The sequence below is a fragment of the Moschus berezovskii genome, chromosome 23, assembly GCF_049115385.1.
Source record: "Moschus berezovskii isolate FMDL1 chromosome 23, NW_MosBer_1.0, whole genome shotgun sequence".
In the NCBI taxonomy this organism is placed as follows: domain Eukaryota; kingdom Metazoa; phylum Chordata; class Mammalia; order Artiodactyla; family Moschidae; genus Moschus; species Moschus berezovskii.
The window spans coordinates 63,130,868-63,157,091 of record NC_142482.1 but is presented as its reverse complement, the minus strand read 5'-3'; the positions used below and the strand labels follow the sequence as shown (position 1 = coordinate 63,157,091).

Below are 26,224 nucleotides of genomic sequence, written 5' to 3'. Positions count from 1 at the left end.
CCAATGTTTAAAAGAAAAACTGAGAAATAAGTGAAATCAAAAGGTTTTCAAAAGTTGTGAGTTGACCTAGGGTGGTGGTGGTCTAAAATCATATAGAAACCAGTGATCTGACGGTTTACCTGAAATTGGTAACTACACAACATGCTGAAGCATTCAAGATGCTGTGGGGGGGGCGGGGGTTAGATCTTGGAACATTAAGTAAAATCCCTCTGTTTAAACATTGGTCTTATTCTGGCCATTTAAACCCCACACTTGTAAACTGTTTCTCCCACGTTGTGGTTAAAACTATGTCACCGAAAGGTGGGCCTGGACACTTCTAGCTCTTTCCTGCGGCCACAACTAAAGCTCTGGGGGTGCTGTCTCCGTTACCGAGGCTCTCCAGTTGAGCCGACCAGCAGGATGCGAGCATTTCAAGCGCAGACAGCGTGTGAGCGAAGTTTATAGCTCAAGGTATCTGGGCCATTTCCTTTTTTCTTTTCAATGAGTGTGATGTTCTCTAAACACGGCGGAGGGGCGGGGCTCTCGGTGACAGCCAAGGGTGCCCCCCACCCACCCACGGTCGGTCGACACGGACAGTCCTGCCTTTGGTTAGAGCTCTGCAAGCGCAGTCCCCTTCACACCAGATTCCCGCTCCTGCACGCCCCCACTTCCCGCCCTGACAGCGCCGCCGTGGCTGAGCTGCTGCTCAGCGGTCCCGGCGCGGAGGCGAGGTCCCCTCGCGCCTTGCCCTCGGCAGGAAACCGCCCGAGTGACGTTCCCCTGGCCCGTGCGCCCGACTCGAGGTGCGTCCCCAGCGCCGCCGGGTCCCGCGCCCGCGGCTCTCCGTCCGCAGCCCGCTACCCCATCCCGCGCACCCGGCTCTCTGCCCAGAGCCCCCAGACCAGCCCCGCGCGCCCAGCTGGGAGCCGACGCTCCGCCAGCCCGGTTCCGACCCGGCCCCGCGCGCCCCGCTCTGCGTCCGCAGCCCCTAGCCCAGCTCCGGCCCTGCGCCCCCGGGTCTCCGTCCACAGACCCCGCCGCACCCCGCGCGCCCGGCCCTGTGCCCGGAACCCCCAGACCAGCCCCGCTCGCCCAGCTCTGCGCCCGCAGCCCCCACCCGGCCAGGAGGCGCCCCGCGTAGGCCCCGCCCCGCGTAGGCCCCGCCCCAAGCGCGGCTTTTAAGCTTTATAAAGTTCCTCTTTCCTACCGCGGAGGCTTAGTTTCACTGCTTGGACTTGGGACTCACCGCTGCCCTCAGCTCGAGTCGGGGCGAGGTAAGACTTGGGTCGGGAAGGACCAGGGCTGCGAGGCGGGTACCCAGGAACCCGGAGAGAGGCCAGCCGTGCGGGGTCCACCTCGGGGCAGCGCAGGGCACCCCAGCGTCGGCTCCAGGAGGGAGCACGCCCCTCGAGGGAGCCCCGACGCCCACCCCATTTGCTCTTGGCTGGGGAGTCCCGCGGCCCCAGCGTCCGTGGGTTGCCCGAGCCCGGGCCCCGGGAGGCCACGCGCGGGACCGGGTGTGATAACGAGGTCGCCGGGCCATCAGCGGCCGAGGGGGTCGTCGAAGGGACCCACAGCGGGCGGCAGGCTTCACCGCGGGGGACAGACCCTTCCTCCCGAGGCTTTTCTGATGCTCCTCTCTCTTGAGGTGCTCAAACTCACCTCGGCCCTGAGCTCGCGGCTTCCCGACCGGTGGTGGAAGAGGAGGCGCTCCAAATTCAGGCCACTAGGGGCCCCGTGCTCCACGACCCCCGCCTTCCCGGCACCTTCCCGCCCCCGCTCCCCCCGCCTGCCTCCCCGCCCGGCTGATGCTCTGCGCGCGGGGATCCCCCACAACGAGGCTGCACTCGCCGCCTGAGGCCAGGTCCCTCTGTCGCATGTGGCTCCTGGGCCACCTGGTCGTGGCTACCTGTCTGGGGCTCCGGGGCATTCTTGGGGCAAAAGAGTGCGGGTTTCAGAGAGAGCCGCGGGGGAGCTGCTGCCGCCGCGCACCTGGAACGCCAGGCCGCAGCGGAGCCCGCATGCGGAACACGCGGGGCCACCGGGGAGTGGGAGCTCGAGAGAGGGCGCGGGCGGAAACTGTCCGAGGCAGGGGAAATGGACTGTCCACGGCTCGGGTCTGGGCAGGGGAGCGGAGTACGAGTGAGCAAACGGAGGGCCACGCGTGGTGGCGGCCGGATTTCGGGGGTGCGCGAAGATCGGAGCCCTGAGTCTGGGCAGCGCGCGGGCCGCGAGGGGAAACGCGAGTGGAGCGTCCAGAAGGTGTGGTCGCGGACGGGCTCAGGGAGGCGGCAGGACGGCGCGCCAAGGGCACGCACGAGCCGGGGCGGCGGCGAAGGGCCTTCTCTCGGTTCTTCGGCATCACAGACTCAGCGGCGCGCGCCTCGCAGCCTCCGAGACTCCGCGGCCTCGTGGTCATTGCCGGAGGGCCGCCTCCTCTCCCCGCAGCGCAGAGCGAGTGCCGGAGAGGAGCCTGGGTTGCGAAGAGACAGCGTCGGCGCGCGGGGCATGAACCTGGAGGGCGGCAGCCGAGGCGGCGAGTTCGGCATGAGCTCCGTGAGCTGCGGCAACGGGAAGCTCCGCCAGTGGCTCATCGACCAGATCGACAGCGGCAAGTACCCGGGGCTGGTGTGGGAGAACGAGGAGAAGAGCATCTTCCGCATCCCCTGGAAGCACGCGGGCAAGCAAGACTACAACCGCGAGGAGGACGCCGCGCTCTTCAAGGTGCCCGGGGCGGGGCTGGGAGGGGCCCGGGCCCGCGCACCGCCCGACCCGGCGACGGGAGCCGGTCCGCGCCGCGCGCTGGGCCTCGTGCGGGAGCGCGGGTGTCCCGCGGCTCCTCTGGCAGCTTCGCAGAGGGCGGACCCGGTGCCACGCCTGAGCGCGTGGGGCGCACGGTCCCCCGGAGTCAGGTGCCCGCCCGCGCTCCCGCCGGGAAGAGGGGTGGGCCACGGCTGCGCCTCTCTTACCCTGGGGCCCTCTGTCTGGCGCTTTGGACACCGCCTCGCCTCCGCGGGTCCACTATGTCTCCTCCTCGCGCGCGGGCAGCGTGTGCGCCGCGCCTCTCAGGGCTGGTCTCTGCGCCGCTCCCCGCGCTGTCCGCCCTCGGGCCCCGTTGTGGCCAGCGCTCTCCTTCGGGCTCTCTCTAGTCCCTCTGTCGCACTGCCTCTGTGTGACCCCCTCTTCCGAAACTCTCCCTGGAAAGTCCTCTCCGTCCCTCTCCCTCCCTCTTTCTCCTCTCTCTCCCTCTCAGGGTCTTCTTTGGGCCTCTCTCTGGGGGTTTCTCTTTGCCCCGTGTGTGTGTCCCTGTCCTGACCGTTTTCCCCTTGGGCAGTTTACCCAGCGGCCGGTGCTTTAGGGCCCAGCCCCACCACCTGTGGGCAGAGCGAGGACGGGGACTTCCTCAGGGAACTTGCCCGAAGAGTACCTCAGGCTCTCTGACGTCCAGAGGTGCCCTGTGGTGGCCCCTCAGCCCACAGCTCTGTCCTTGCTTCCAGCCTAACTGCTTCACTGGGTGGGTGGGCGGGCCTTTGCCGGGTCCTCCAATCTCTCCCTCTTTTATCAACACCTGGTGTCTCTCTGTCTCACAGTCCTGTGAATCTGAAGCCCCTGCCACCATTCTTTCCTTTAGAAATACAATTTCCAGATTCTTTTTTGAAAGACCTGCATTTTAACTTTTCCCCGCTTCTTTCCCACCAGGCTTGGGCACTGTTTAAAGGGAAGTTTCGAGAAGGCATAGACAAGCCAGACCCTCCCACCTGGAAGACACGCCTGCGGTGTGCTCTGAACAAGAGCAATGACTTCGAGGAACTGGTGGAGCGGAGCCAGCTGGACATTTCGGACCCCTACAAAGTGTACCGGATTGTCCCCGAGGGAGCCAAGAAAGGTGGGCTTCCCAGGTTGGGGCCGCCTGAACTCATGACTCCCGACGTTCACTGTCAGAGCCCCGTTTTTCCTTTGCTGCTTTTGTAGCCTCCCTGCCTTGGCCTCCCATTCAAGCCTAGCAGGCGGTCTTCCCAGCTTCTCTGGGTCACAAATTGAAGTTCTCGTGTGTTAGTGCAGGATAATTTCTCAGACTCCTGGTCTCTTCCTGTGTATGTGCATATGTGTGTGTTTTCTAGTTAGTTCTCCTAAGATATGGGCCAGATTTCCAAGCCAAAAATGGAAACGCTGTTTGAAGCTTTACTTATTCATCTGTCTCTCGTTATTAGCCATTTTGCGGAAGGGAAGGTTCATGGTCTACATATTGTTACCATTTGCAGTAAGAGAAGTGTCAACATTTAGACTTTGCCAAGGTCAACTGGACTGCCTGTTAAAACTAAGGTTCCCACTTTTCAAGATTCTGACCCAGAGCAGAGCCCAGTTTAACAAACCACAGGTGACCTCACTAGATGGACATCTGCTGGGGGAGCTCATGCCACGAGGCCCATCACCCTCGGGCTTCTCTGCTTGTGCCCCCTTTGTGGGACCTTGTAGGAACCAGTTTAATGGCCTGGACAAATAATTGCCCAAGGGAATTGCAGAAAAATGCCTTATTTGTCAACACTGTGCTATGCATTCTAGGAATTAGACTCTCAGGTATTTTTCTAAGATTTGGCATTTCATTCTGTCGGTTCCTTTTTCACACTGTGCATTTCCCTTTTCCCCAAACCCTCAGGAGCAAAGCAGCTGACCCTGGATGACCCGCAGATGCCCATGAGCCACCCATACAGCATGCCGGCTCCATACTCCTCACTGCCTGCTCAGGTATGGGAGGCGCAGGGCTTCGAGCAGGGGAGACTGGGCCTGTGAGAGGCACTTGGGCCAGACCCTACGTGGCGGGAGAGACCTGCAAACAGAAGCAAGCAGAACTCCGTTTTTGCTGTTTGTCAAACTGCCAAGCCACATCCCAGGTCACTGGATGAATGTTTCAGTTTCTACCTGGTGTTGCTGTTTGAAGAGAGGCAGAGGCGGGTGGGTGTATCTGCTTGCTGCCTAGATTTTCCACTGACTCTGAAATCTTCTGGGAAACAGACCTTTTGTGGAAGCCAAAGATTTTGGAAGCAGGGCTTTATCATGTGAAACCACAGGGCAGCTGACCCCATCGGACTTTTCCCGATGTGAATTCCAGCTCTGTTTTATTCACTTTGCTGGAAGGGAGGTAGAGCCCCCAGCAGGGCTCTTGGTTTAGCCATATGATGAGGCGTCACATAAAGCCTCACATAAAGTGTCGCTTTACAGCACTGTCTTGTTTGTGTTTTCGATTCTTTGTGGCGAGTTTCCGCCATGACTTTTCCAATGATAAGAGGATTTGGCTGCCCACCACACTAGTGGTCCCCGAGAAGTCTGGGGGGCTACCCCAGGCTGACCCCGAGCTGGCCACTCTCCACCCCAGCCCCCGTCTGATTCCTCCAGCAGGTTCACAACTACATGATCCCGCCCCACGACCGGGGCTGGAGGGAGTTCGTCCCAGACCAGCCGCACGCAGAGATCCCGTATCAGTGTCCCGTGACCTTCGGACCCCGTGGGCACCACTGGCAAGGCCCAGCCTGTGAAAATGGTAAGGGCAGTGTCTGTGGCCAGAGGGCCTGGCCCCTCCTGGCCTGGCCTCCGGGCAGTCCCATGGCTCTCTCCCTGCTCAGAGCTGCCAAGGAGGGCCCCACGTGCAGTAAAGGAGGGCATGGATCCCAGAGGAGGACTCGAGGTCCACGGTGCCCAGCCCGCTGTGTGCTTGGACAGACTCGGGGCTGCGTCATGGAACCAGGGGTCACGCCAGGCCCCAGGAAGCTGCCCTGCTTTTAACAGAATGTAAGCAGTGTGCCCACAGCTGCCCAGTGAGACTGAGGGCTGGGGCCTACCTCCAGGTCCCCTGACCCCAGAGCTCAGCCACACAGGACAGTGAACATCAGAATTCAGACTGGTCGACTTTATGTTTAGTCAGCTAACATGTTTCTCCCTCCTTGAATAATCTTAAATTTTACTTTTAATCTTGGGCAAGAAGTAGTTGATTTTGTTAGCATTCCCAGAGAAGGCTGGACTGGCCCTTAATCCTGACTGTCTCTGTCTATACATCTGTAAAGCTGGCATCCCACAGCTGTGGCCCAGCCCCCCTGCACCCACCTCAGCCCACAGGGACGCCAGGGGATTTTTGTGCTGGTAGATTTCTCTTAAGCAGTGGTGTGTCCAGGCAGTCGTTCCTGGGATTAGAGGTGATAGTAAGATGTGTAAATCCTGTGAAGAAAACACAGAAGGTCTCCACAGAAGAAGGCCTGGTAGGTGCTGCTCTTGGATGGACCCCGTGCTCCCAGAGGCCTTCCCCTGCCCTCAGAACGAGACCTCTCTCGGAAGCACTAGTTTGCTAAGTGCAGAGAGGATTTCACGCAGTGTGTTCAGTGCATCAAAGCAGAAGCTGTCAGGACCTGTGAGTTAGTTGTTTACATGGAAATCCTGAGACCCGTCAACACCTAGATCTTTTGAATGTTCCAGCATTATCGGCTCCTTTTCCCAGTCATGTCCAGCGGCTTGTGGAATTGAAGAAGTAGTCTATTATTTAAGATTGGTTTTGAGTGACATATTTTTTTTAATCGCAAAATTTGGTTTTATTAGCTTTTTAAGAGTTGGAAAAAGAAATGGCAACCCACTCCAGTGTTCTTGCCTGGAGAATCCGAGGGACGGGGGAGCCTGGTGGGCTTCCATCTATGGGGTCACACAGAGTCGGACACGACTGAAGTGACTTAGCAGCAGCAGCAAGAGTGATTTGCAGCAAAAGTTGGTTTTCCATATTGTGGTGGGAGAGTCAGCTGACGCTGGACAGGTTCCTGCAGTTCAGACTTGGGTCTGGTGCATCAGCTCCACTGAACTAGTGACCCTGGTGCAGAGGGTAGGCTGGTGGACAGATCTTGACACATAAGTGACATTACGTGATGCACCAGCCAACTGAGGTTCTGGCACACACTCTCTGTTAATATCTCACGAAACACAGCTGCTGTGCCGGCTGGAGATGTGGTTTCCTCTCCTCCTGAACCCAGGAGGAGCAACTAATGAACTGGGCCTGTCAACATGTAGGGTTTTGGTCTGGCTCTTGGAGGCTGGAACTCGTGTAGAGACCTGGGCTCAGCTCTGCTGCGAGCTCGCTGTGTGCCTGGGGTGAGTCACACAGCCTCTGGACTCAGTCACCCTGCCCATCAGCCGTGCAGCCTTCCAGTTATGAGACGAGTGACGCCTGGGGGTTGAGCCTGGAAAGTGACTAGGACAGTAGGTCTCAAACGTTCTCAGCAGACACACACACACACCGGTGACTGTGAAGAGCTGGAGGGGTTAATGACAAAAAAGAAGGGAGGGAAGGAAGGCAGAGAGGGAGAAAGAAGATTGCAGAGGCGACGCCAAGGTTCCTTCCAGCTGTGGAAGGCTCCGTCCTTCTTCAGCCTTGGTTTTTAAGTAGGACCTCAACTTCCTTGCCTCTCGGGAGCGGGTGTGTGCGGGGTGGGCAGTGTTGCTCTAGAGAGCCCAGGCTCTTCCCTCCCAGCCTGGTGCACCCCCGGGGCTGACTGGCCACCCTCAGGCAGAGGCAGCTTCCCTCTGCATCCGCGGGACTCTGTTAGATGGTATCTGATTTTTATTTGCAAATGCAGGTTGCCAGGTCACAGGAACCTTTTATGCTTGTGCCCCGCCTGAGTCCCAGGCCCCCGGGATCCCCATAGAGCCAAGCATAAGGTCTGCTGAAGCCTTGGCCCTCTCAGGTGAGTGGGGCCCTCTGGAGGCGGCATCTGCAAGGGTCCCCTCACTTTGGGTGGATTTGAGGGGTCCATGAGCACAGCTGGGGTCTGGAGTGGGTAGACGAGTTAGCATCCGGGACCGGCTTCCCAGCCAGACCCACTTCTCCAGGTGGATCTGAGCCATGTCAGCTCTGCAGGAATGTGCAGATGCCCCAGTTCCATTCGCCAAGGGCCCCCTTCAGCCAGCTTCTCACACCACACTGCAGGGGCTCCTCATCATCCTTGCAGGCTTAGCTGCAAACAAGTGGCCCGTTGGCTTCCCAGGACGCTAGTTCTGGGTTCTTTCTCCTCATCACGTACAGTGCCTTCGCAACCAGCATCTTGCTCTTCCGTTGAGCATTGTGTGTCTCACAAACAAATCCAGATCAGATCTGGTCTTTAGAGTTTCATCTCTAAAAGAGGTCTGGATCTCAGCCGTTTTAAGGAAAACACCTTGAGATGTACAAACCATGTGTGATATATGTATATTTATCTTTCAGATAATGTTTTGATTGTTTTAAAATGCGACTTGCATATGTTAAAAATGAATAGCTTATGCTTTGGAATTCTCACCCTGCTCTCTGCCCTTTTTGAAAATTAGCGACATGAAACATAAGCTGGATTCTCCAGGTTTCAGGAGAGCACAGCTGGGGCCCTTCCTTGCTCCCGGGAGAGCTGGGCTGGCTGAGGGCTCTTTCTGGTTCTGAGGTTCTGATGGAGGCTTGCTGCCTTTCTCAGATGCTCCTGGATGGTAGAGGGAACAGAGGTGTCTGAGTAGAAAGGCCTGTGTTGATTTTAGAAACTTTCAAACCCTTTTCTTAAGCACCTAAGACTTGAGTGTGTGCCTAAAGAGTAGGAAATAAACAGCTGTTTATATCCCTGTGACTTCGTGATTTCTGATGATGTTCATCGAAATGAAACCCTGAGTGGCCGACACCCACTCCTCGGGGTTCACAGCTGCAGGAGTGGCAGAGGCAGCTGGAGGCAGTAATGTGGGTTGTCTGAGTCTCAAAACCTACCCTTGAGGAATGAGAGGCTTTCGTGGGTTTCTTTGTGTGTGCTCAGTACAGATTACCCTCCTGGCTGTTTATCCAAGGTCGGCCACCCGCTCAGGCTTGAGCCCCACGCAGTTGCCCCTTGTATTTCAAGTCCGGGGCCCTCAGCAAACCAGGTTGGTCCTTTCAGTCCATTGGTCAGATTTTAGAGAGGGTTCCAAAATCAGCAAAATTTCAGAAATGAGCTCATACTGTTTAGTTTTGGAGAAAGCGAGACTCTAGAGCCATCCTCAGACTCAAACACAAACCGAGGTGCGTCTCAGCTGACTTTGCGCTTGGGCTGTTTCCTTCATGAAGTAATTTTATAATAAGAGTAGAACACGCACAGTGGGAAAAAAAGTTAAAAATCAGTAAAGCAAAAATGTGAAATAAAAACACCATAGTCCCACTCAGAGCTCACCAGTGTCAAGGCTTGTCCTTCCCCAAACTTCAGTGTGCTTCTATGTGTGTGAGTTTCTTTTCCTAAGTGACATCATACTGATGTTTTTAGTGTAGTTTTGGATGTGTGGACATATTTACCTTTTTTTTGAAAGACCATTGTACTTTTTTGCTAGTAAGAATTATTTAAGGTAGGGTTTACTTCTTCCAAAGTCAAAACTGATGGCCAAGCTTAAAATGAACTTGTTTGATGGCACGTGACTTGGTGCGTTAGACATAAATGCTGTCATCACCACTACTGAGCTCTCCCCCAGATTCCGTGTCCCACACAAGTGGAAAAATGCTAGCTTAGAGAGCATCACAGACTGACGCAGAAGTCCTCCACCATCGGGCGGGCTCAGGCTCAAAGAGGGTCACAGGCCTTGCAGTGTCTGCCCCCAGACCCCTTGGTACAGGCGTCCCACCAAGGATGCTCTTCTCAGGCAGTCGCCTGGCCCCCTGCTGAGTGCCAGCACTGGGCTCCCGGCACGGAGCCTGCACTGACCGCCAGCGCTGTGCTTGCAGACTGCCGGCTCCACATCTGCCTCTACTACCGGGAAGTCCTGGTCAAGGAGCTGACCACGTCCAGCCCCGAGGGCTGCCGGATCTCCCACGGCCACACCTATGACGCGAGCAGCCTGGACCAGGTCCTCTTTCCCTACCCGGAGGACAACAGCCAGAGGAAGAACATCGAAAAGCTGCTGAGCCACCTGGAGAGGGGCGTGGTCCTCTGGATGGCCCCCGACGGGCTTTATGCCAAGAGACTGTGCCAGAGCAGGATCTACTGGGACGGACCCCTGGCGATGTGCAGTGACCGGCCCAACAAGCTGGAGAGAGACCAGACCTGCAAGCTGTTTGACACGCAGCAGTTCCTATCAGGTGAGGTGGAGAGGCTCGGCCGGAATGGGGTGCCTGTGCGAGCCAGACCTGGGAGCGTGGAGCTGGTGATGGTTGGTGTGCCCCCCGCGAGGGTCATGGCAGCAAGTCGCTCAGCAGGGCTTCCTTCTCTGCGGCCCTGCGCCCACCAGGCCCGACCCCAGAGTAGGTCTCCCGTTGGTTCGCCTGTCACCCCATCTGCGGGGGCCTGTGAAGTGCGGGAGATTGTCTCGGGGCTGTGGTTCAGGCTGAGGTCTTAAAATTTTAGGATGTACCTACTCCTCACCAGCCAATAAGCTCCTGTTTTACTGTCACAAGTGGTCTCAGCAAGCATATCTGCTGATGTTTCAGCTCTTCTACAGTTCCTAGAAAAACTGTAAGGTTAGAGGTATGTTGTTAACGTTCGTGGTTGTGAGATGTGTCACCCTCAGCAGATGTCTCCCAGCAGGTGGGACCCCAGTGAGTGTGCTGAACTGATTTTGCAGAGGGGAAATTATGAGTTGTTTCTAGATTTCAAATCACATTTTCCAGAGTCACCAGGTTTTGTTTTCCCAGTATTGATTTCGTGGCAATTAAATCAGGCCTGGGCTGGCTTTTGTGAGTCCCGCAGCCGCCTTGTGGGGGAGTCCATCCCCAGTGTCTGTTCAGCTGTCCCCATCATCAGGCCTCTTCTGGACAGAGAGCTGGTTCTCCCTCATCCTCAGTTCTTTTTGTATAAGCGCCTCCTTCAGAAACAGCCAGTGTCTGGGCTTTTCTGGGCTTCCCTTTCCCCGAAGCTGCTTTTTGATTCAGTTCACCTGGAGCACAGAGCCCCTGCAGTCCACCAGCAGAGACCATGCTCAGCTCCGGAGTCCGTGGCTCACATTTGCTGAGGCTCTAGATTCTCTTTCGTTGCCCAAGCAAACATGTCCCTGGTGACTCACCCTCCCCCAGAGGCAAACCAGGAGGAGGAGGGAGAGCTAGCCTCTGGTCCCTGGCAGCAACCCCTGCCTGATCCAGGCCTCGAGACACATGGGGCTGTCCATCCTGGGCCCAGCGTGTGGACCGCCTGCCGCGGGGCTCAAGGAGGAGCTGGGAGTCTGAGGACTGTGGCCAAGTCCAAAAGAGCCTGGCTCTGGGTGTCCTCGAGGTGACAGGTCTTGGATTCAGAAGGTTCACTGTGGGTGGGAGGGGCTTCATCCTGCAGAAGGGGCCTTCGCTTCTTGGGGTGTCTCTGGCCCCGGAGCTGTAGGAAGGGAGCTCTGTTGGACATGGCTGTCAGTCTCTGGAACTGCGGGCCCCGTCATGGAGGGCTGTGTGCTTCTTCATGGGGGGCTATACGCCCCCTCATGTGGGGCTGTGTGTTCCCTCATGTGGGGCCACGTGTACCCCCATGTGGGGCTGTGTGTCCCTCACGCGGGACCGTGTGTCCCTCATGTCCTCATGTGGGGCCGTGTGTCCCTCATGTGGGGCCGTGTGTCCCTCATGTGGGGCCATGTGTCCCTCATGTGGGGCCATGTGTACCCCCATGCGGGGCCGTGTGTTCCCTCATGCGGGGCCGTGTGTCCCTCATGTGGGGCCGTGTGTCCCTCATGTGGGGCCGTGTGTCCCCTCATGTCCTCATGTGGGGCCGTGTGTCCCCTCATGTCCTCATGCGGGGCCGTGTGTCCCTCATGTGGGGCCGTGTGTCCCCTCATGTCCTCATGTGGGGCCGTGTGTCCCTCATGTGGGGCCGTGTGTCCCTCATGCGGGGCCGTGTGTCCCTCATGTGGGGCCGTGTGTCCCTCACGCGGGACTGTGTGTACCCTCATGTCCTCATGTGAGGCTGTGTGTCTCTCATGCGAGGCCGTGTGTCCCTCATGTGGGGCCGTGTGTACCCCCATGCGGGGCCGTGTGTCCCTCATGCGGGGCCGTGTGTCCCTCATGTGGGGCCGTGTGTCCCTCACGCGGGACCGTGTGTACCCTCATGTCCTCATGTGAGGCTGTGTGTCTCTCATGCGGGGCTGTGTGTCCCTCACGCGGGACTGTGTGTACCCTCATGTCCTCATGTGAGACTGTGTGTCTCTCATGCGAGGCCGTGTGTCCCTCATGCGGGACCGTGTGTACCCTCATGTCCTCATGTGAGGCTGTGTGTCTCTCATGCGGGGCCGTGTGTCCCTCATGAGGGGCCGTGTGTCCCCTCATGTCCTCATGCGGGGCCGTGTGTCCCTCATGTGGGGCCGTGTGTCCCTCATGTGGGGCCGTGTGTCCCCTCATGTCCTCATGCAGGGCCGTGTGTCCCTCATGTAGGGCCGTGTGTCCCCTCATGTCCTCATGGGGGGCTGTGTGTCCCCTCATGTGAGGCAGTGTGTCCCTCATGCGAGGCCGTGTGTCCCCACATAGGGGGCCGTGTGTCCCCACATAGGGGGCCGTGTGTCCCTCATGCGAGGCCGTGTGTCCCCTCATGTCCTCATGTGGGGCCGTGTGTCCCTCATGCGAGGCCGTGTGTCCCCTCATGTCCTCATGTGGGGCCATGTGTCCCTCATGCGGGGCTGTGTGTCCCCTCATGTCCTCATGGGGGGCCGTGTGTCCCTCATGTGGGGCCGTGTGTCCCTCATGTCCTCATGCGGGGCCGTGTGTCCCTCATGTGGGGCCGTGTGTCCCTCATGTCCTCATGCGGGGCCGTGTGTCCCCGCATAGGGGGCCGTGTGTCCCCTCATGTCCTCATGGGGGGCCGTGTGTCCCTCATGCGAGGCCGTGTGTCCCCTCATGTCCTCATGTGGGGCCGTGTGTCCCTCATGTTGTCTCCGACCAAGAGCTGCTTTGGTTTTGCTCTTTCCCTGTGACCCAGGGCTGTGCTCTGTGCTCCTGCAACCTCTTGTCTTGAAGTGTTTTCTGAGGTTCGAGGAGGAAACTGAACTAAAAGCGGCAGCTGTGCAGGCGGGCCCCTCCAGTCAGGGATTCCCGCGAACCTTCTGGAGCCGCGAGGCCTCTCAGCCAACTGTTTCAGAGAACTGAGCCAACGCAGAGGCGTGGGTGTCACCCCCGCCCCCTCGCAGTGTGGAAGCCTGGCACATGTTCTGCTGAAGTCAGTTAGGTTTGATTTGAATTCTGGAAGAAAAAAAAAGCAGGAAGTCAATGGTCCAGTGAGTTAGCTAGAAACTTTTCTTCGGTTGAAGAGAACAGTGGAAATCTTTGATATCTACCCATTCAGGATCTGCAACCTCCTGGGGACAGCCCCGCAGCCCGCGCGCACATCTGATAAGGCCGCCGCGGCTGTGCACACGCGGCCGCGCCCATGCGAGCCTCTCCTCTGAGGACTGACAGGCGCTCTGGGGGCGGGGCCGGGGCGCCGGGGACCGTGGGCGGGGCCGGGGCACGTGGCGGGGCGGGGCCAGGGCGCTGGCGGACGTGGGCGGGGCCGGGGAACGGGGGCGGGGCGGGGCCGGGGCGCCTGCGAGCGAGGGGCGGGGCCGGGGTACGTGGGCGGGGCCGGGGCGGGGCCGGGGGTACGTGGGCGGGGCCGGGGCCCATCCCACCCTCCCTTCTGCGGGAAGCAGCTGGATGGTTTCCAAGATAACGTTCTGTACTCTGCGGTGTTGGAGGTTGTGGGCAACACAGACCGTGGCTTAGAGGTCCTGGGTCAAATTAGAAAATTCTGATTTTTTTGGAAAAAGCAGATTCTCCTCTGTGTAAACGATTCTTTTGGCTCAACATAGCTCCATTTCCTTTTTGTCCTCCCCTACTCCTTTCTGAGACCTTTGCCTCCTTGTGGGTCCAAAGCTCCAAAACGAGCCCCCCTCTTGGGGTGCAGCCCCCTTGAGGTGAAGGCGATGCCCCGGGGAGACCCGTGGGAACACTGGTGTGCAACCCCGCGTCTGGTCCCGCCCTCACCGCTGTCGGGCCTCCACATCCGCGTGGGCGCCCGTCCGGGCCAGCGTCCAGCCTGCGGGTCTCTGAACTGCTTCCGTTGGTCTGCAGAGCTGCAGGCGTTCGCACACCACGGCCGGCCACTGCCGAGGTTCCAGGTGACTCTGTGCTTCGGGGAGGAGTTCCCAGACCCTCAGAGGCAGCGCAAGCTCATCACTGCCCACGTGAGTGTCTGGTCACCTTCGGGTGACTCAGAGCAGGGCCCCACTTAGAGGAGTTCAGATGGGGAATCAGTGCCCCGGGACCTGGGAGGAGCGGGAGGGAGGGCGTCCTGTGAGCAGTGCCTCCCTGCCCTGGACACCTGCCCATCACCACCTGGGGTGACCTCGGGTCTGCACTGCACCCGTCCCATCTGTTTTGTTTTCCAAGGAAATAGTCATATTCCCATTTCATAGGGATTTAAAAAGATGGGCCTAAAAGTTGTCCTTTAAAATTCTTGACATTTAATGTTACTTTAAAAATGCCTTCTAGCTGATCTTCCCTTAAGGGGAAGCTTTCCCCTTGACTTGAGCATTGTGTAAGCCCCCTCCAAAAGGCCCCCATCCTCTTTTATTTCTGGGTTATAATTTATTTAAATGTCAGGAGATGAGGGCCGTGTGTATTTGGTGGAGCAGAATCTCTTATGGCCTTTGGGCAGCTCAGGCCATGGTCACGCTTTCCAGCAGAGTACTAGCATGGGCTTACCTGCACCTAGTAAGCATCTTTCACAGGAAAGGAAGGAGGAAGGTTTAGAGAGATAACGTGTAGCATTTATTTGCCACAGAAAGCAGAGTTTTGAATACTTGGGATTTTCAAATTTGAAATTGAAGCCTCTGTGTGGCTGTGACCTGTGAAAGTTAATTAATAGGCCCAGGTGACAAATAGCAATAGGGAAAGTCACGCCAAACAATAATAGAATTCAGGTCACATCTTTTAAAAAAGATTTTAATTAAAATTAAAAAAAAAAAGGGCTCCCCTTGTGGCTCAGCTGGTAAAGAATCTGCCTAAAATTAAAAAAAACTTTTAATTTTATTTTAGAGTATAGCCAACTGACAATGTCGTGATAGTCTCAGGTGGACAGCAAAGGGACTTGGCCATATATATATATGTATCCACACAACCCCTGCTTCTTGATAAAATCAAAAAACAACTGACCAACCAACAGAAATATAGTCCCCATAAATCTTTAGAGTTTTCTTGTGAATTCTCTAACTGACTGACAGTTACTGATACAATAATGGATTCTCGTTAACAACTGTCCGAGGACTGAGTGGCCTTGGCGCCAGCACACAACACTTTGGAAGACGGTGCTGGGCCCTGCGTCTGAGTCTTGGGGCTGGCCCACACTGGCCTGGGTCAGCCGGGACCCTGGGTGCACCCAGGAGTCTTGCTCCTCTTATTATGGATTGGATTTGCTTCAGTGGCTCCAAGATGAGTTACACTTAAGCCATTATATGTTGCCTCCCATAAAGGATCAGTTGAGGAGCCCTGCCAGGATGAATGTGCTCTGCTTCTTACTGTGAGTTCAGAAAAAGCTGAGCGTCGAATGCCCCTTGGTGAATGCAATCCACCCTCAGACTGAAACTGCAGGGATCTGGGGTCACTCAGCTTCTCTTTTCCCATCGTCCCTGTTAGACGGCAGACGTGGAAAAATAAGTCCTTTGGTCCAACTTACCGGATTACCTTACACTTTAATGAGACTCAGGTTTGATCCCTGGGTCAGGAAGATCCCCTGGAGGAGGGCTTGGCAACCCACTCTGGTATTCTTGCCCGGAGAATCCCATGGACAGAAGAGCCCGGCTAGCTACAGAACATAGGGTCGCAAAGAGCTGGGCGCAGCGGCAGTGGCTGAGCACGCGCGCACCTTGAACTCACCTTTAATCTGGTCATCTTACCAGCGTGGTTCAGTTAGTTCTCGTTTAGTGTGAATTTCAAGCGGCAGTTGGTTCACACACAGCATTATTGCCTTTCTGTTCAACCGAAGCGTAGAATTCACTAGATCCTGTTTGCAGGTTGGTGTGTTCTCCAGCATGCTCCTCGCGTGACACATCTTCACGGCCACGGCGCCTAGCCGTGCGTGTGACCGTGTCCTCAGCTGTGGAGGGTTATTGCCAGATGGCGATGATGTCTTGTTCCAATCTTCACTGCAGGTTGAGCCTCTGCTAGCCAGACAGCTGTATTACTTTGCTCAGCAAAACAGCGGACACTTCCTGAGGGGCTACGACCTGCCCGAGCACGTCGGCGGCCCGGAGGACTTCCACAGGCCCCCGCGCCACTCCTCCATCCAGGAGTGAGAGCCCCGGGGCCCGAGATGGCGCGTGTGAACGCACGCGAGAAGAGCGGCTGAGCCCCTGCTCTTTCTCCGCGAAATGTGGCAACAGGGGCTTCAGTCCCACTCCTGAGGAGAACATTGGTAGAAAATCAACTTGACAGATGAGATTTTTCCAGAAGAAAGAATGCTTTTCGGGGTCTTCTGTGGACCCTGATGATAATGTGAAAACTCATCACCGTGTGGTTTACATTTACTGACTTGCTATCTCCAGTCTGATGTGGACTCTTTCTTGCATGAAGACTGAGAAACCTGTGCTTCATCGCTGACCGCTAGGATGGCATGAAGGTGCCCGAGTGCCAGTCTGTTTCTCAGGAAAGTAGAACCTACGTGTGAGGCCGTTCTGCCCAGAGGAGGAGTGCGCTGGCCGCTGTGGATGACGTGCCTCAGGACGCTGCCGGGGGGACAGACTCGGCTCCGGGGGTCCCCACCTTCTCGGGGTCCTTCCCTGGGTGGTCCGCCACCTCCTGTCTGCAATCCCTGTACCCCCAGGCCCAGAACCCAGCTGGTGTGACCCTGTGGTGTTTCTCTAGCCAAAAGCATTAGGGCCACCCTGAGTACCATGTTTTGTCACTTCGTACTGACTAGTTAAGATATTTTTTGTTTCTCTTTTTATCTCTCATGCTATAGAAATTATTGCTATAGCAAAAAGAGAAAGATTGACAGATCAACAACCCAGGATGTATTTTTGAAGCTTGGTGGACGTTTCCCCTCTTGTGCTGTTTGTTAGGAGACTGGCTACCATGGCAACACTAGAAGGAGGAGCCCTGCCTGTCCCGGGGGAGAGCCCTGCACGAGGGCAGGACGGGGCTCCGCGGATTGAGCAACTGCAGGCCCAGGGAGCTGTTTTTGCTGATTTTGTGTATTACACGCTTCCTCACGCCAGTGACAGTTTGACAGGGCCTTTTCCAAGCACAGCTTTTTATAGAATCACTAAGATATCTACTTACTTAAGTGAACCTGACCACGTATTTGTTGTTCCCTTTGGAAAAGGACAGATGTTGGGACCGTGGTGTAGCAGCTTATTTTTGTCCCACTAGGAAGTAATTGCCGTGACTTTTAGGCTCAGTGTGCTGAGAACTGATTATTCTCTTATTCTGTCTGTGTCTTTAAGTCATTCAGCAAACTTGCATTAGACAGATTGTAGCTTTTATCCTGTTCAGTAAGCAATGAAGCCTGGAAATGTCACTTCTTCTTCTTCTTTTTTTTTTTTGGAAGACGTTTTTAGGGATAAAATAATATATATTAACTACAGAAATGTTAGATAGTATAAAAAGGCAAAACCCAAAGCCAATCTTCCTTTTTTCCAATCCAAATTCTCCTCCTTAGAGGTGCCCACAGGAAGAATTTGATTCTTCCAACAGATTTTACTTTTCTGCAGATACACACAAACTTAAAAAAGTCTCAGGGGTCCTTCGTGCCCCAACACGTGCGGATTCACCTGCTCCTGGGGCACTCCTGCCAAGCCCATCTTGAGGCCCTCAGCGCAGTTTAAGCGGTTCATTAGCCATGCGGGGTGAACCCCTTCCTACAATAGATTGCACGCCGTGGGCTACAGTGACTTATGCATCTTATAGATGTGAGCATCTGGGGTACATTACCCCCAGGGGGCAGGAGACTGCGATGCCGCTGCGTGGCTGTGCCGCGTGTGGCCGGCACCCCGCCCTCCGAGCAGACGCGCAGCTCCCTTGTCTCCTTTTCCAGAATGAAGCTGCTCTGACTTGAGCTCCGTGTCTGGCAGATGCTGTTGGCTGGGGCCACACCCCGTCCACGTGCACAGCGCGTGTGAGCAGTGGCTTTCTGTGGTCTGGGGGACCCACAGCGGGGCGGCCGATGAACCATGAAGCAGTCCGGGTGAGGGACCCCAACGTGGGCTCAGCAGTTCATTCTAGTGTGTTGTTAGTGGAGGATGCTGTCAAGTTTAGGTCCTTGTTATTTGGAAGAGTTTTAGGTCCGTGGGGAAGTCTCGGGGGTGCCCCTGGCTTGTTTCTTGTCCCTGAGGTTTGGTCACACCACGGCTTCAGAAGATCCTCAGTCACCACGCAGAGACCCAGCCAGGCGCTCAGTTTGTGATGGAGAAACTGCTCCACATGGCCCAACAAGCCCACGACCGTGGGACCGCCTGAGTCCAGCTGTGCCCAGCGTGAGCAGAGAGGCATCCATGGGCTCAGCTGCGAACAGGCTCTCCTCCCAGGTCACTGTGAGCAAGCCCGGGTGCAGGTCTGACATGGGCTGCGTCCCCAGGGAAGGCTGCACCAGTGAAGGTCTTTTATTTCTGTGAATCACTTTATTAGTGAAAATCCAGACCCAGCATAAGCCCTTCCATTCTCCTGCGGTCACATCACCCTGGCAGATGCTGTTGGCCGGGGCCACACCCCGTCCACGTGCACAGCGCGTGTGAGCGGTGGCTTTCTGTGGTCTGGGGGACCCACAGCGGGGCGGCAGATGAACCGTGAAGCAGTCCGGGTGAGGGACCCCAACATGGGCTCAGCAGTTCATTCTAGTGTGTTGTTAGTGGAGGATGCTGTCAAGTTTAGGTCCTTGTTATTTGGAAGAGTCTTAGGTCCGTGGGGAAGGTCTTGGTGGTGCCTTCTGAACTGCTGAGCCCACGTTGGGGTCCCTCACCCGGACTGCTGCATGGTTCATCACATCACAGGCGAACCTCCTCTGAAGGTGCTGAGCTTCCATAAATTCAGCATCTTTGTTACCTGTCTCCCTAAACAGCTGTAGCTCACTGGTGTAGCTCATGTGGGCTGTCCTGCCGTGTGCATCATCTTGCAGCTCGCCTTTTGGGCCCCGACGGGGAGCAGGACACATGTCAATGTGCGGGGGTGGTCCGTCTAGCCCTGTTTACCGATGTGGAAGAGTGTGAGGGCCGATTCCTGGTTCCTCTGTTCACGGCTTTTAGGAAGGCAAGTGTGTGGAGCACGGCTGAAGTACAGGAGAGACGGCCAGCCTCCTCCAGGGCAAACTCGCCGTTAGCCTCTTGGGGAAAGGGCTTTGCAGGTGCGGAGGGCCTCCCACCACCCAACCTCCCTCCCGGGACTGTTCCAGGCTGAACAGTCCTTGGATAATTGTACATAATCTTGCCATCAATTTTGCTGTAAATTGCTTTTCAAAGCAGATTTCTTTTTCTGATATTTTAGAATCTTAATAAAGATTTTTTTAAAAAGCAGTCTTTTACGGGCTGTGTGTGTTACTAAACCCCCATCTTGACAGCTTTTTAAATACTTCCTCCTTCTGTTGCCTTTGGCAGCCTGTTTCCTTCCTGGTTGCTGTGAGCCTCCCAAAAATCAGATCTCACATGTTCAGCTTGTTTAAAAAAAAAAAAAAGCACACCCTGCCGCGCGCCCAGTGTAGAGCAGCGCCCCTGCCGCTCGCCCAGTGTAGAGCAGAGCCCAGTGTAGAGCAGCGCCCAGTGTAGAGCAGCGCCCCCGCCGCGCGCCCAGTGTAGAGCAGCGCCCAGTGTAGAGCAGCGCTCCCGCTGCGCGCCCGGTGTAGAGCAGCGCCCAGTGTAGAGCAGCGCCCCCGCCGCGCCCCCAGTGTAGAGCAGCGCCCAGTGTAGAGCAGCGCTCCCGCTGCGCGCCCGGTGTAGAGCAGCGCCCAGTGTAGAGCAGCGCCCAGTGTAGAGCAGCGCTCCTGCCGCGCGCCCGGTGTAGAGCAGCGCCCCCGCCGCGCGCCCGGTGTAGAGCAGCGCCCGGTGTAGAGCAGCGCCCCCGCCGCGCCCCCGGTGTAGAGCAGCGCCCCGCTTCGCTCCAGCCGTGAGGGTCTCAGGGCTGAGACCTTGTCGACGCCTCCTTCTGTCCCGTCGCTGTTGCTAACGGGAAGGGGATGTCTGTTCACCAGCATCCAGACTGTGGACAGTGACAAGTCGCATGCGGGGGGCGCAGATGAGACAGAACCCAACCCCAGGGCCGGCGCCCCTTCAGCCCCCAGCTCCTGCCCCCGGCTTGTGCTATTAAAACCCTTGCAGCTGAAGACTGTGTGACGCTCTCAGAAGTACGTGTCCTTTGTATCTGGGAATCCTAGAATGCTAGATCTGAATAATTTCGGATTTGCAAAGTGGTAACCAAATCAAAATAATGGGGAAATAAACTCTGCGGACTCTGTCTGCTCAGAAAGTGTGGGTGGACTTAGTCTCACAGCAAGTTTTATTCAAACCATCTGTCCGCGTGTTACATCTGAAAGAGGCTTTCAAGGGATTCTGTGCCCTTGAGCCTGGGCTCAGGTGATTCTCCGCATCTGTCAGGTACCACAAGTGTAAGCCTTTCTCCACCCACAGGGCAGATCTGGCTGTCCTGGGCTCAGTCTCCTCGACAAGCATTTTCTTTCACATGAAGCGTGCCTCTGCTGGGAGAATCATCGTCTTCCACCTCATCTCTCTGGAAAGAAGCTCCAGGGGTCTAGTGAGGTCACCTTTTTCCAGGAGATGCTGTCCCTGAGCTGACCCGGGCAACTGGGTCAGTGTTTTCTGAATTAGTTATGAGTCCTGGGCTGTTACAGGTACCTGGCGAGCCAGGAGCTCTTCAGTGACCCCATCCGCCAGGGGACAGCATGTGGCCCACGGCTGTCCGGGCAGACTTGCTCGAGGGTGGGGACCCTGGAGCTGTCAGCGGGCGTCTGGTCCAAAATATTATAAAGTTCATTTTATCCCAGTCCTTGAGCGAATGGTCAGAAGTTCGGAATCTGTGGACATCTTATGATCTTTGAAATAGATCATAAGATCTATTGTTGCTTCGCTTCTTTAGAAATTACCGTTCTCCACACCCACCCCCATCTGCCCCTGCCTTCCCATCAGGGGGCATGACGGTGGCTTCGCAGAGAATCGTCCCAGCAGATAAGGAATCTTTGCCTCCTGTGACCTCTCCTCCTGGTCAGGCTCCCACAGCGGCCCGGCGACTTGTCTCCTAGAAAGCCTCTCTGGGCCGCCCGGCGGCCGCCGCCGCCACCCAGGGCCCAGCTCCGACTGTGGCCCTTCTGGAGGTGTTTCTTGCCCCACTGTGTACACCCCCACACCACGCCTGGCTCACTCCTGGGCAGAGAGACAACACTGGTCCTTGGTGGGAAAAGGGAGGGCTCAAGGGAGCTGGGAGTTTAAGAAAGATCAACCGCCCCTTCAGCCCTCTGGACACTCACCTGGACCAGATAAAGATGCTCAGAGCCGAGGAAAGGGGCTGCGTGAGAAGAAATGTGTGTCCAGGCGTCAGCTTCTCCCGGGTGAAGGCCAGCTGTCCTCCTGGAAAGACACACCGCGGAGTAAACCTGAGAAGAGCGTGCTGGAGGAGCAGTCCGTGTTCCACGCCAGGGTGGGCTGAGCTGTGGGTGTGGGGGGTGTCTGAGCGGAGGCCACACTGAGGGCCAGCACCAAATTTAGTGCCAGCTCAAGTGAAGGGGTGCAATCCGAAGGGAACAGAGATCGAGCTCCCCTGGTGGAGTAAGAGCTAAAATGAAAACTGCACTGCTAAATGAAACACGACGTGGTTCTTAAAGACATTGGCCACGGCTTAGATTTGCGCCTGCTGTGTGTAGCACAACCCTGGTCACACTGGTTTCTGTGATGTAGGCACTGTTCATTAATTTTATTTCATAAAATGAAGTCCTTGAAGACAGGCGCTGGGCCTCGCCTACTGGTGCGTGCGGGGCCTGCCCTCAAGACTCAGAAGGCAGTGTCGGGCGCGTGGGTTAAGCGAAGGCCACGGCAGAAGGCGGCACCGAGGGCCCCCGCAGCACGTGTGGGGCAGAGATGCCCATCAGGGTCACGTGGTGGCCCTGGCTCCCAGGGCTCGGAGCACGGGCCCTTCTGGGGGGAAGTGGGAGGCCGCGGGGTCCCCACCCTCCTGCCGGGGTCCCTGCCCCGCCTCGGGCCTGCCTTCCTGCTGTTTCCCCTGGGAGACTGTCCTCTCAAAGCCATCTCCTCACCAGGGATGCTGTGTCCTGTGCTGAGCCCCACTCTGGCCCCTCTGTGTCTGAGTGACCGCTCCATGGGGACCTCCCTCCACCCCGCCCCCACCCTCTTGCTCCTGCAGGATCACTCTGCCTTTGGTTCTCCTATTTAGCTCACGTGAATGGCAAAAGGTAAGGCTGCTTAAAAACAGGAAGGAAAAGAACATTGATGTAGAATTTTAATTGCGGTACAACACACAAGTGAAATGTATGATTTTTAAGTGCACAGCTCAGGGGCACCAAGTCCATTCACCTAATGCTGTGCAGACATCCTCGTCATCCCCGAGCTCTTCATCTCTCAGACTGAAACGGTGCCAAGAATACTCACTCCCCTACCCCTCCCTCGGGCCCTGGAAACCACCATCCACTTTCAGTCTATGAATCAGAGGCTTCTAGGGACCTCATGAAAGTCAAATTATTCAGGACTTGTCCTTTGTGACGGGTTGATTTCATGAACGTAATGTCCTCAAGGTCCATCCATGCTGTGGCCTGTGTCGGGACTGCCCTTTTGAGGCTGTGTGATGTTCCTTTGGGGGAAGCACCACATGCTCGCCCAGCATCCTTGCACAGATGGGCATTTGGGTTGCCTTCACCTTTGGGCTGTAGTGAATAATGCTGCTCTCAATATGGGGACACAGTGCCTGTTTGCGGCCCTTCTTCTAACTCTCTGGGGCGCATGCGGACTTGTCAGGCCTCCTGGTCATTCACGTAGTGAGGACCCTCCGTGTGGTTTTCCACGGAGCTGCACTGCTTCTCAGTCCCACCACCACTGCACAAGTGCTCCAGTTCCTCCACATCCTCACCAACACTGGCTGGAACATTAAAAAAAAAATTCTATTCACTATGAAGCACTTCCTGAAGACCCACTGTGCTCCCGGCCTCTGCCTGGTCGGGGGACGCGAAGCCTCGAGAGTGCTGTCTGCGGTGGAGCAGGGTGTGGGCAGGCTCTCCCTGGCCGGCGGCAGGGTGGCCTTCAGGAAAGGAAGTGAAGAAACTGAGGCTCAGGAACCCGAAAGTTACCGTTGGGCTGGCCAAGAAGGTCCCTGGGGTCTCTGACAAATATTCAATTCGTATTATCATTTAAAATGTGACTTTTCAAAATACATTTAAAAGTACTTAAAAAAAGCAAACATTTAGGTTGACTCACTTTTCAAGTTTAAATGTCTGCTTTCAGTTCAGTTCAGTTCAGTTCAGTCGCTCAGTCGTGTCCGACTCTCCGCGACCCCATGAATCACAGCACGCCAGGCCTCCCTGTCCATCACCAACTCCCGGAGTACACTCAAACTCATGTCCACAGAGTCGGTGATGCCATCCAGCCATCTCATTCTCGGTCGTCCCCTTCTCCTCCCGCCCCCAACCTTTCCCAGCATCAGAGTCTTTTCCAGTGAGTCAACTCGTCGCATGAGGTGGCCAAAGTATTGCAGTTTCAGCTTTAGCATCAGTCCCTCCAATGAACATCCAGGATTGATCTCCTTTAGAATGGACTGGTTGGATCTCCTTGCAGTATAAGGGACTCTCAAGAGTCTTCTCCAACACCACAGTTCAAAAGCATCGATTCTTCGGCGATCAGCTTTCTTCACAGTCCAGCTCTCACATCCATACATGACCACAGGAAAAACCATTGCCTTGACTAGACGGACCTTGGTTGGCAAAGTAATGTCTCTGCTTTTTAATATACTATCAAGGTTGGTCATAACTTTCCTTCCAAGGAGCAAGCGTCTTTTAATTTCATGGCTGCAATCAGCATCTGCAGTGATTTTGGAGCCCAAAAAAACAAAGTCTGAAACTGTTTCCACTGTTTTTCCATCTATTTCCCATGAAGTGATGGGACCAGATGCCATGATCTTTGTTTTCTGAATGTTGAGCTTCAAGCCAACCTTTTCACTCTCCTCTTTCAGTTTCATCAAGAGGCTTTTGAGTTCCTCTTCACTTTCTGCCATAAGGGTAGTGTCATCTGCATATCTGAGGTTATTGATATTTCTCCCAGCAATCTTGATTCCAGCTTGTGCTTCTTCCAGCCCAGCGTTCCTCATGATGTACTCTGCATATAAGTTAAATAAGCAAGGTGACAATATACAACCTTGACGTACACCTTTTCCTATTTGGAACCAGTCTGTTGTTCCATGTCCAGTTCTAACTGTTGCTTCCTGACCTGCATACAGGTTTCTCAAGAGGCAGGTCAGGTGGTCTGGGATTCCCATCTCTTTCAGAATGTTCCAGAGTTTATTGTGATCCACACAGTCAAAGGCTTTGGCATAGTCAATGAAGCAGAAATAGATGTTTTTCTGAAACTCTCTTGCTTTCTCCATGATCCAGCGGATGTTGGCAATTTGATCTCTGGTGCCTCTGCCTTTTCTAAAACCTGCTTGAACATCTGGGAGTTCACGGTTTACATACTGCTGAAGCCTGGCTTGGAGAATTTTGAGCATGACTTTACTAGCGTGTGAGATGAGTGCAATTGTCCGGTAGTTTGAGCTTTAGCATCACTGTAAGCAATGACAGTTTGTAAAGTGGGTGTGATTGTTTTATTTCCATTTCCCAGTTTCCCCTGACACAACAATGGCTGCAAAGACGCCCTCCCCTGAAGCATCTGAAACGTGCCTCCAGGGAAGACACCAGGCTCCTCGGTCCTCAGCTTCCCAGGAACACGGCGTGGTTTTTGTCTCAGTGTTTGGCAAATCAGTGGATTATTTAATCAGTTAAATTAATTACATAAGTTAATTAAAAACAATTAATTTATTAATTGACTATTGGCTTCACGGGAAATATCAATATGCCCCATCTCAAACCCGGTACCTTTCGTTGGCAGTGAAATCTCCTCTTAATGAAAACGCTGTAATACGTCTCGGTTTCTTTTTCTGAAAAAGCTTCAAGGGTTCAGTTTGTAGAAATGGGTCTCGGCGGCTCCTAACAAAGCCTGCGTTCCCGGGGACCATGCACCTTGCACCCTGCACCCATAGGGGGTTCCGGGCCTGGGGGATCTCCAGCGCTCAGGTGGGGCAGGCCTGGAGGCTGGGGCCTCCCTGACTGCTGCCTCCCACTTGCCTGCATCCTGTGGGTTCCCCACACGGCTCCTCTCTCTAGATTGGGACTCGCCAGCGACTTCTCCCGGCCAGAGGACCAAGAAGGGAAGCCACAGGGCTCCCAGGTCCAGCAGCCCCGGCTGGGGCGGCCCCCGCCCCGGGGATTCACTCTGAGACCCCGCTGCCTGCGACCCCACTGCGAGGGCTGCTTTCCTCTTGGGAAACCAGCTGCAGCAGCAAAGTCAAGGTCCACGGACACTCGGGGCCCCGGTCAGCTTGTGCAGCGCCACACTTTTGGGGAAAAAGGCTCAGGTTTAGATGTGTCTTTTCTCCTGAAGGTGTGGGATGTGGGCAAAGGGCCAGACGCGGGCCCTTCTCGTCACCCCTACTCCTCCCTGCCTGTGACCGCTGTGGCCCTCGGGGCTCCGCGCTCCTTCCAGCTGGAGCCAGGACTCCGCCACCCCGCGGACCAAAGATTCTGCCAAGGGAGCTTCCCCACATGAGGGTCTAGGAGGGGTTGGGGAGGGCAGGGGTCTGCACTCTTCCACTAACACCGATGTCTTCTTGGGAAAGGGCCCTCAGGAGCCCCCCCTGGAAAGGCATCCAACCATTTCACATGGACGTTTAGAGACTAACAAGGCCTGTGGGGCAGAGAACGTAGTGGGCGCAAGGTGGGCCCCATGCACCCCGGTCCAGGCGCCTGCGGACGTGCCGGGCTGGGGGGGGGCGGGCAACAAATGCGGTCTCCCAGGGCGGCAAGGCCAGTGCTGTCTTTGAGGGATCCCCAGCGTCTTCCCCTGGCCGGGCGTCGGGGGGCGCTGGACCTGCGGGGCTCCGTGCAGTCCTGCTCCCGGACCCCACCCCCGGACCTCCAACCCCGGCCCCCTGGGCGCCCCCAGCCCCGCCGCCAGGCGAGAAGCACCCGCCTGTTCCTGGAAGTCCAGCAAAAGCCCCTGCTCCGCGATTAGAAAGCACCGCCGGGCAGCAGGCAAACCTCAGGTG

The 26,224-nt window shown here is 56.1% G+C and overlaps 1 protein-coding gene across 3 annotated transcripts; it reads left to right on the top strand.

The window, feature by feature from the left end:
* The first annotated feature begins 1,200 nt into the window (after positions 1 to 1,200).
* Positions 1,201 to 19,430, top strand: IRF4 (interferon regulatory factor 4). 3 transcript variants are annotated; one of them, XM_055406824.2, is made up of 9 exons: positions 1,201 to 1,253; positions 2,428 to 2,703; positions 3,679 to 3,865; positions 4,637 to 4,725; positions 5,377 to 5,518; positions 7,590 to 7,697; positions 9,710 to 10,063; positions 14,000 to 14,112; positions 16,078 to 19,430. In XM_055406824.2, exons 2-9 carry the CDS (start codon positions 2,488 to 2,490, stop codon positions 16,219 to 16,221), a joined length of 1,353 nt encoding a protein of 450 aa, XP_055262799.2. In that variant the 5' UTR covers positions 1,201 to 1,253; positions 2,428 to 2,487; the 3' UTR covers positions 16,222 to 19,430. The 3 variants fall into 3 exon arrangements, with proteins under 3 accessions (XP_055262799.2, XP_055262801.1, XP_055262800.1); XM_055406826.2 differs by having other exon boundaries at positions 5,374 to 5,518; XM_055406825.2 differs by having other exon boundaries at positions 2,347 to 2,703; positions 5,374 to 5,518.
* Positions 19,431 to 26,224: the final 6,794 nt, after the last annotated feature.